This window comes from Eurypyga helias, unplaced genomic scaffold (genome assembly GCF_000690775.1).
Source record: "Eurypyga helias isolate BGI_N326 unplaced genomic scaffold, ASM69077v1 scaffold38428, whole genome shotgun sequence".
NCBI classification, from domain to species: domain Eukaryota; kingdom Metazoa; phylum Chordata; class Aves; order Eurypygiformes; family Eurypygidae; genus Eurypyga; species Eurypyga helias.
Genome location: NW_010268360.1, coordinates 8,249 through 18,122, shown reverse-complemented (window position 1 = coordinate 18,122; position 9,874 = coordinate 8,249). Strand labels below are relative to the sequence as shown.

At 45.4% G+C, this 9,874-nt stretch overlaps 1 protein-coding gene across 1 annotated transcript; it reads left to right on the top strand.

Moving 5' to 3' along the window:
* Window positions 1-231: 231 nt before the first annotated feature.
* Window positions 232-3,109, top strand: LOC104514151 (28S ribosomal protein S9, mitochondrial-like; the record flags this gene model as incomplete). The annotated part of the gene is made up of 3 exons (XM_010157721.1): window positions 232-340; window positions 1,223-1,392; window positions 3,018-3,109. Coding segments are annotated over 3 exons (371 nt in total), but the record flags the coding sequence as incomplete, so codon positions are not given.
* Between the last annotated feature and the right edge of the window lie 6,765 nt (window positions 3,110-9,874).

Genomic DNA, 9,874 nt, shown 5'->3' with positions numbered 1-9,874 from the left:
ACACATTTCCCCCTGCCCCAATAGATATTGATACAAAATACATCGAAAGCTAGTTGTTCATTGTTTGTATTTATTTCCTTCTCTTTAACTTTTTTTTTTGGTTAACCTCAGCCTCCCAAAAAAACCCAGCTGGTGCTGCATGAAAGTGCTGAGATTTGCTTAACTTCTTGAGCGCTTGAAGTTCTCTAGAATATTGCGGCCTCGTAACAGATTGGTTTTAATTCCTTTAAGGTGCAAGAAAAACCGCAAGAGCGACTGCAGTAGTTTATGACAATGGGACTGGAAAAATTACAGTGAATGGAGTTAGCCTTTTAAGTTACTTCCCAGTGCTGCAGGACAGGTGAGAGCGCTAAGAGATGCTCTATTTGTACGCTACTTAAATTATTCCAGCAAAAGTCATGCCATGCAATTATGTTCTGGTGCTGTGGTCGACAGAGTTGATGCTGTGTTCTTGTTTCTGTATAACTATCTGTTTTGTGGAAACTGGTCTTGCTTTTCCTCCTGGTTTCCAGGAGTCAGTAGTGTAAGAACTGATGGGTAACCCTTGCTTTGTGTTTCTTGTTCTCTCCCTGTCTGAAGGGATGCAGAAACCACAACCACAGACAATTCAGATAGTTCAAATTTTCATCCCCTTAGAAAGGGCTTGCAGTTGATGTTGAAAATAAATAAATAATAAGCAATGTCTTTTAAGTGTTTTCTGGGAGATTTGCGAATTGTATGCATGTGTAATTACTCTGGCACACAGTAACATAGTGGAAGCAAACAAGGTGAGACACTTTGAGTAAAGCTTCAGATTTTGGAGTATGTGCACAGTCTGATACAGAGAAAATTTCTCATAAGGCTGATATAAGGGAGGTTTCTGTCCCTCATGTGATTTTTATTTTATATTGTGGTTCCTGAGCTCAAGAACAATGTGAGAGATTGCTCAGTTTGAATACCCAGAGCTGACAGGTCTTGGCGTGTATAAATAGTTGGTGAAACAAAAGTACTGGTACAGCTGAATTTAAAATACTTAGCACTGGCAGTTTGAATATGCTCCTAGCTGCTAATTTCCCATCGATATGGTTGATATCAGTAGGAAGTGAGAGATAGGAATGTGTTTCTGGATCTCTGCCTGAAAGTTAACTGTGTTTGTATATACTGTGATAAGAAATGTACGTAGCTTGTAACTTTGTGCACATGTATATATCTAATTTTAATTGCTATTATTCTTTATTTTTAGAGAACAGCTGTTGTTCCCTTTCCAGTTCCTTGACAAAGTTGGAAAACATGATATGGTTTGCACAGTGTCTGGCGGAGGAAGATCTGCACAGGCTGGAGCAATACGTTTAGCCTCTGCAAAAGCCTTAAGGAGTTTCGTGACAGAAAAGGAGGTAGAATTCATGAGGCAAGGTAGGAATTGAAATTATTTCAGTGCTTCTTAATGTGTTTCTGGTAATTAACAGAATTAATACAAGGATCGTTAAGGATCAGATAGTGCAAATTCAAGTAAATAATCCCAGGGAAACCTTGTATGAAAATGATCTGCATTTATTTATAGATTGTTCTCACTTGTTTCCTGGCATCCTCTGTGTACATTTTGGGTGACTTCTGGAGTGTTTATCCATCTGTTCCTGACCTCTCTTAGGTCAATTAACCAGCTTATATTGCCTTAGCATAGAATTACCAAACATGAATGTATATTCACTAACAAATCTGGATGAGGCAGTAGTGAGCTGTAAGGTCCTGAGGTTGTGTTTGTTTTACTTGGTCAGTCGCATCATGTTCACATTTTGAGAAGTTTGAGAATAAAACCTAAGTGCTAGAGGGTTACCTCTGAGGGGATAGTAATGACCATAAGCATGTTACTTGCAGCTAGACAGAGTGATGGAGCTTCTCTCCCCTCTTGCTTTATTTAGAGTTTACCGGTTACCTAGGATAAGACAGAACGTGCCTGGATAACTGCAGTATTTGATGCTTCTCAGGGATTAGACGCTGCACTGTTTCAGCAAGAACAGAATTATGAGCAGTGAGCTTTTAAGTATGTTCTTCCTGGACTAGTAGGGAGGATACCTGTGTGTATTGCTTGAACCACAGCTAGGATTTCGTTTTTCACTCTGTTGCTCTCCGTGGAAGTAAAGGTACATTCATGCTATCTGTGCAACAAGTTTCTTTTGATTACAGTCTATCAAAAAGAAGGAATTATCAGGAAGAAATTCTTCCCGGAGAGGGTGGTGAGGCACTGGAACAGATTGCCCAGAGAAGCTGTGGATGCCCCATCCCTGGAAGTGTTCAAGGCCAGGCTGGATGTGGCTTTGAGCAACCTGGTCTAGTGGAAGGTGTCCCTGCCCATGGCAGGGGGGTTGGAACTGGATGGTCTTTAAGGCCCCTTCCAACCCAAACCGTTCTGTGGTTCTGTGATTCTCAGACTGATAAGTACAGCTTGCTAGGAATACCCCTGTTACCTGCCATCGTGACGACTTGGGTGTCTGTAATGAGATGAGCGTAACTGTGAACATGTTTTGGATAGTGCCAATTCTACTTTATATATTCGTACAAGTATATATTTGTACTATGTGTACTCTAAATCAGGGGTCACCAGGGTGTGGTGTGAGTGCTCCAGTGTTGCACAGAATGATCCGTGGGGGTGCAGGAAGAAGATCTTAGAATTTCGGTACTGTAATATTTAAAGGAAAAAATACACATGTATTGGAGGTGCACGGTCAAAAATGTTTTACTGATAGGAGTGCACAGTCCAGAGTGTGGAGTCTGCTGCTCTAAAGGCTTAAGCAGTATAGATATGCAGCAGTGTGGGATATTTTTAGGGGTTTATGAAGTACAATGTGAAGGAAGTTCAGTTACTGAGGAAAAGCTAACATGTTAGAGGAACTGATGAAATTCCCTTCAGTGTGTTTACCCTTCTAGATGTTCCACTTCATATGCGAAGGTATTGGGTGGCCTGAATCCCCCCTGTGTAGTGTATCTGTAATATTAACTAATAACAGCAAACAAACACGTGCTTTTCTGTGTTTCTGTAGCTGGGCTACTAACACCTGACCCGCGTGTGAAGGAACGCAAGAAGCCTGGTCAGGAGGGAGCCAGACGGAAATTCACCTGGAAAAAGCGCTAAGTCCCAGTGTTTAAAGAATGGCAGAATTGCTGCCAGAATCTCAAAACATGTGGAATTGTGATTTAAAACGACTGTATAAATAGATTTAGTAATAAAGACTTTTTCCATTATATGGTTTCTCTATTTAACAAGCAACTTCCACAATTTTAAATAAATTTTAAAGGAAAACCGTGGTGGGATTTGCCAAAATGCTAAATCCAAAATACTGCTTGAGTGCCAGCTTTGCATCTTCGCTGAAGTCTGTAACAAAGTAGGAAACTGTTGGTGGATTGTTAAGTTTTAAAGATCAGTCTACGTGCTTAGTGAATTCTGGAATTGGGCAGCTCCTAAACAGGTATGTAGACAACTTTGACACGGCTTCCTTTTTTTTGCCTCACGGGTGTGGGGGGATAGCTGACAACTTCCCACCTAAGCTGAGGTGGCGTCGAGAAACAGGTGAGAATGTTAACTGGTGATTGAGGGGATGTCGAGAGAGGAATAGTTGCAGAGGATAGCCTTTGCCTAGGGAATCTGTCCCAGGGTGCCTCCCTGGGTTAAGCAGGGAGTGATTCAGAGCAGGCACCTAAATTTAGGTGCTCTGAATCACCCTCTGGAGGAGTCAGGTTTTTTTCTCTTCTTCCCCCAAATGCAGAAAGAGCTGGAGGGATGAGGCTGAAGTTAATCTCTCAGAACACTCTTCTCCACCCCTTACATCTCAAGGGGCCTGATCAAGGAGGCGTGTTCTGAATATGGCTGATGCACAAAGATAGCATTGGACTCTTTGCCAAATACAGTCATAACTTTTTTCTTTTTTAAAATCAGAAGCAGGAGGTGCTGACAGTGCTGCCCACCTCCTGTCTATAATTGCAGCCTTCCAAAATAGATCAGTGGTTGCAGCGCTCACCCAGCAGTGTGAGTTTTTGGTTTATGGCCAACTTCCTTCCTGGGACAGAGGTCAAATAAACAGAGTTTCCAAGGTAGAGCATGCCCTTCGTCTTTCCTGTAGGAATTAGAGCTACAGCAAAAAAGAGTGTAAGGCCCATCTCGCCAGCAGAAAGCGGCAGAAAAAGTTTCGACTGAGTAGTTTTAACAACAAGGAACCTTCCAACTTTCTTTTGGTTTAGAAGATTTCAGTACTTGGAATTCTTCTTCCCCAGCCAGATTTTCCGTGTGCTACAGTACCTGCCCTGCCTCTCATTTGCTGTATATTATACCAAAAAATATTACACCTCGGAGGTAACAAAAGGTGCTAGCAGGTTACTGCAGGTGATAAACAACTATGGGTGATCTGTATGGGTCATTGTTTTCCTGAGCACCGTTCCAGAGGGTGCAGCAAGGGAATAGACCTCTTGAACTGAGTAAAACGGAGAGGGTCAGAAACTGGGTATGCTTCTTAACTGATGTGTTTCTGATTCCTTACTCGCCAAAGCCACACTGTGCTTATTAACTCTCTTTTTTGTTGTGAGAATACGCTGTAAACTTGGGCAAGATTTCTCATGGCTAAGGTAGTTCGTCTCCATCAAAATATGTGACACCACAACTGCCTGAAAGGAGGGTGCAGAGAGGTGGGGGTTGGTCTCTTCTCCCAAGTGACAAGTGACAGGACAAGAGGAAACAGCCTCAAGTTGTGCCAGGGGAGGTTTAGATTGGGTATCAGGGAAAATTTCTTCAAAGAAAGGTGGTCAGTCACTGGAATGGGCTGCCCAGGGAGGTGGTGGAGTCACCATCCCTGGAGGGATTTAAGAGACGTGTGGATGTGGTGCTTCAGGATGTGGTTTAGTGGTGACTTGGCAGTGTTGGGTTAATGGCTGGGCTTGATCTTAAAGCCTAAATGACTCTGTTGACTTGTTGAGTTGAATTCAAGAGCTGAACTCCTTGAAAAACAAATCGGGGGACGTAAGGCGTGTTTTACACCACAGCAAATGCAAAATAACTTAATTAACATTGTTGCTAATTTAACTCTGATTTGGTGGTGTAGCAAAATAGATCTCTGTCGTATTTCAGTAAAAGCTGTGACTTGTAATAAAAGCACTGAGCGAATATCCATGCTGGCACAGGTACCTAAGGGTTCTTCTGACGTGCGTACGTAAGCACACGGACCTAAGTGACGGTGCTGGCTGAAGAAGGTACAAGAGGAGATTGAATAGTAGAATTTTTGTCTTAAGAAAATTGAAAATGGATCAGTTTGACCCTATTCATTTTGCTACCTCACTATTAGGGAATACAGCCGTAGGAGCGCAACAGCCGATCGGTACTTACAACATATAAAGTCTTTCATCACGCTTTTAAAGGTAATCCTTAATGTTTTGCCTCCAGAAAAGGGTGGGCATGGCCTTTGCTGTTTGGAGCCAGCAAAAGTTTTAGGTAGGGTAAAGGTTTAGAATTTATCACAGCTTTTTAGGGAAATCCCCAGAAATACTAGCTAAAGCTGTGCAGCCAGCTCACTTGCTTCATAGCCAATTGCTCAGGCTTCCAAATGATTCTAAAACTGAGTCAGAAGAGAGAAGCATTTGGAAAAGGAAAAAAAACCCGAACTTGTACGTTTAATAATTTTAATTTAGTGGGTTTTTTTACAGTTTCCACTTGTATGAAGTTCCTCTCAATCATCTATAATACATGTCAACGTTTAGGAGTTAGGAGATTAAATAATTCTGTTAAGAAGGGCTGTTTCTTTAGGGTTAAAGCTGATCAGAAGGTGAAACTAGCATTTTTGCACTCGTTTCTACAGATTCCTCAGAACTGAAGTATCTTACAGGAGAACCAAGTAAGGGAATATCATTGGGGTGGTTAATTTAGCTTTGTGACAGCAGCACAGTGGTAGAATCAGATTATCAGTTTGAATTACCTGTTCTAACTTCCCGTTCCTCTCCTTCCCTTGCATTCCTGAGGTGACTGGAAAAAGCAGTCCTGAACATCTGCCTCCTAACTGTGTCCAAGCCAGGCTTCTTGGGTCTCAGTCTCACACCCCCCGCAGTGTGGAGCAGCTTAGTTGGCCAACGAGATTTCAGAAAGGTGTCCTGAGTGTGACAGGTGCTTGCACTTTGAACATCAAAATACCTCCTGAATGTGGAAAAACAGCAATAAGCCGCCTGTGCTTTCTGGTCAGTGCATGTTGGGATTCATCCAGGCTTTTTTTTTTTTTTTTTTTTTTTTTCCTCCACCACCTTGCTTTGGGTTAAGACACCAAAATTGTCTCGAAGGCAAATGGAATATATCTATGCCACCAGTTCCTGGTAATTGTCACATTTCTTCAGCGTGGATACCAGTTCCTCAGAAGGTGAAGCTGTCGGGATGTTTCTGTGCTGTATTAATGCTGCCGTGTTACCACGAGATGGAGCAGTTTGCAGTCTGATGAGACGGGCTGTTTACAAAAGCGGTATGTGGATGCTTGGGAAAGAAGTGATGATGAATCTTCTGTGTAAGTAGTGATTTTATAACAACAGATTAATACAAAAATAAATATATTTGGTTTCAAAAGGGTCGATTCTGATTGTGTCTTTCCAGGAGTTTTTTTTTTCTCCTGACAAGAGAAACAAACTTTAGTGAGAAGTTAATGCGACGTTTCAGCAATCTGATTTCAGTGTGTAAGTAATAACTTCAAATCAATACTGCAGTGTTATGCTAAGAAACGCCAGCTGGGGTGTGAAGCTTGGGAATGGTACGCTAAAATCGTGCCAGTCATCACAAAGTTAAAATGACAGAATCACAGGATGGTTTGGGCTGGGAGGGACCTTAAAGACCATCCAGTTCCAACCCCCCTGCCATGGGCAGGGACACCTTCCACTAGACCAGGTTGCTCAAAGCCTCATCCAGCCTGGCCTTGAACACGCCCAGGGATGGGGCATCCACAGCTTCTCTGGGCAACCTGTGCCAGTGCCTCCCCACCCTCTCCGTGAGGAATTTTTTCCTGATGTCCAACCTAAACCTACCCATAGCAATCTCATACTAATCATATACATAACTAATAAATATAATTATTTAGATAAAATGCCAGAAATTGGTTTCAGCTAAGGGGAGGGAGATCTGTCATTTAACTTCATTTTACCTGTACAGTTTCATAAATCCTTGTGCCTGTAGGAATTAATTTTCACAGTATTCTGTGATACATAGGTAAGAACTCATGGGCTGGAATTGGAAGCAGGTGGATTTCTTACGCTCTGGTGGCAGCCAGTGGGTGTCGGTTGTAGTAGCTTCCTAAATGTCCTGCAAACAGGTATGAGCAGGGGCTGCTGCCCACGTAAGCAGGACAGCGTGGGGGAAGCACAGACCCCGCAGAGAAGCGGGCAGTGATGGTTTTAGGCTTCATACTGCTTAGTATCTACCCACAACCTCTGGGTCAGCAGTCGCCTTCACTGCTGTGTTTTCAGTATTAAATAGCTGAATACTGAAGTCTTTCTGGTGGCCAATTCCCCTCCAACCTCCCACTCCCGGTTACCAGCTGTGTCAGTTGTAACAGGTGTTCCTCTGCTCGGCTGGGACCCTGCTCACTGTGAAGGAAGAAAGCCTTGGGTGCCCCGCGGGGGGGGTCTGTACTGCAACACCCCAAGTCTTTGAGGCACTCGAGATGTGTGCTGACCCCTTCTTCATCGTCTTGATAGACGTCATGCTGGGATGCTGATGTAACGAGTACCGTGAGCAGGGCACTGCGTGCTCACCACGGGTCCTGAGCAGACTTGTACATCATGGGAGCTGTTTCAGACTAAGAGATGATTAGCAGGAGATGCAAGACGTTTCCTTCAGAAAGTGCCCTTTTGCCTCCAAGATCCACAGAAGCAAACTCTGCTCTGTTCTAGGGCTGGTCCCCGAGACCTTCCTGCTTGCACTTAGTAACTGCTGTTTCTTGTAAGACACGATGATGCCAAGGTAGAGGTGATTGCACCAGTGGTACTGGGGCAGAAACACTTTGGAAAGCTCCAGCATGTCTTGGTACAGTCCTTATTTCAGCTTCCAGAGGAGCCCTTTGGGATTTGGGTGGGTGGCACCTCTAAAACTTAGACCTTATGTACCTTATACCCTGAGTGCTGGATCAAGTACGGGCAGTAGCAGCTGTGATGCTTTTTAGCTGAGGGGAAGCATCAATGGGATTTTTTTGTGTTTGAACTTGTGTTTGTGTAATGTAACAGGATTTAGAGGGAAATGCTGGGCAAAGTGAGAGAGGTTATTGATTGTCAACAATACATTGGTAAGAACAGTGTTACAGACTCAGTGACGGAGGAGGAAGAGGTCATCGCTTTGCAAAGGAGCTTGTGACTTTATCCTACGTGCCGCTTTTCACACTTGGGCTGGGCACCATGTACTCTGCGAGTGTGGGGTGAGCCGGCAAAATCCCTGCGGAGGGCTCTCGGGCAGGAACAGCGGTGCCCGAGAAGGCTGCGGCGTGCAAACTGAGCGTGCCGCACGAGACAAAACATCCTCATGCCGCTCCCCTGCGCGAGGGAGAATGCAAGCACGCAGCCACGCGATGTCCTCCCCGCTCAGCTCGCGTACGGAATTGCGGGGCAGCGGGGTTCTTGGGATCTCCCAGCTCTCTGCTCCGTGCTGCCTCTCGTGCTCAGCCCGAGCTGGACATCCCTGTCTCGGCGAGTAACTCTGGGGGCAGCGGAGGGAACCCCCCCCCAGCAACTGCTGCGGCGCAGCACCCGGCTGGCATCTTCCCTCTGCGTTCACCGTGAGAGGGAAACGAGGCTCGGAGAACGCGCTGAGGATGCAAAGGTCTTGGGATGGAGCCTGGCGGTGCTAGAGCAAGGGCTGCCCCTTGTTGCTCGCCCCTGCTACCCAGTACAAGTTCGCCGGCGGATTGTATCCCCTGCAAGGTAAGAATTTGTTTTCCTCCTCACCCAGCTGCAGTTGAATTCCCCAAAATGAAAAAGTTGTTCTGTGGTGAGACCTCGACAGGAGCGCTGACATCTCTCGGGTGTTTCTGAGCTGAGGCTGCCGGCCTCCTGTCTCTTGGTGAGAGAATTCTCCGGGCGCCAGTGCTTCTGCTCGGAGAACTGATCCAGGTTGAGCAGTCACGGAGTCAGAGCTGCTTTCCCCGTGGAAAAAGTCACGTTGAGACCCGTTCTTAATTCCCTTCCCCCTCCATGACCTCAGTTTAATTTCAAAGGTGAGGCAAACAGCAGATCATTGTCTCCCTTGAGCGAGTGTTTCCAGGGCGGAAGGACTCGTTTGCTCTCGAGTTGTGAGACACACCTAATGGTTTTGTTTGGCAAAATGGGAAGGGAAAACGGCAGTTAGAAAATTCCATTACAAAAGCGTTTGCACCTTTGTTTCCCCGAACAGAGAGATTGCTGGGGTGATCGCTGCCTTAACTCCCCGGGGGTAGTGGATGGCGTGAGGTGTGATATCCACGCGTTGCCCTCTGGAAGACTTGTAAAATGCCTCAGAGCAGGAACAGGCAGAGCAGCTGCCCCGTAAGGGTATCTCAAGGTACGGGAGAAAACTAGGCAGGAGGCAGAGCTGCTCAGAGTGGTAGCCGAGACTCCAGGGCAGCTGAACTTGCTAGAGCACCGTGATGATGGTGTCTGGCACTTCCAACCATTTCATAGAATCATCATGGAATCATGGAATGGTTTGGGTTGGAAGGGACCTTAAAGACCATCTAGTTCCAACCCCCCTGCCATGGGCAGGGACACCTTCCACTAGACCAGGTTGCTCAAAGCCTCATCCAGCCTGGCCTTGAACACTTCCAGGGATGGGGCATCCACAGCTTCTCTGGGCAACCTGTTCCCGTGCTTCACCACCCTCTCCAGGAAGAACATTTGGGATGTCACCTGTCATTCATTA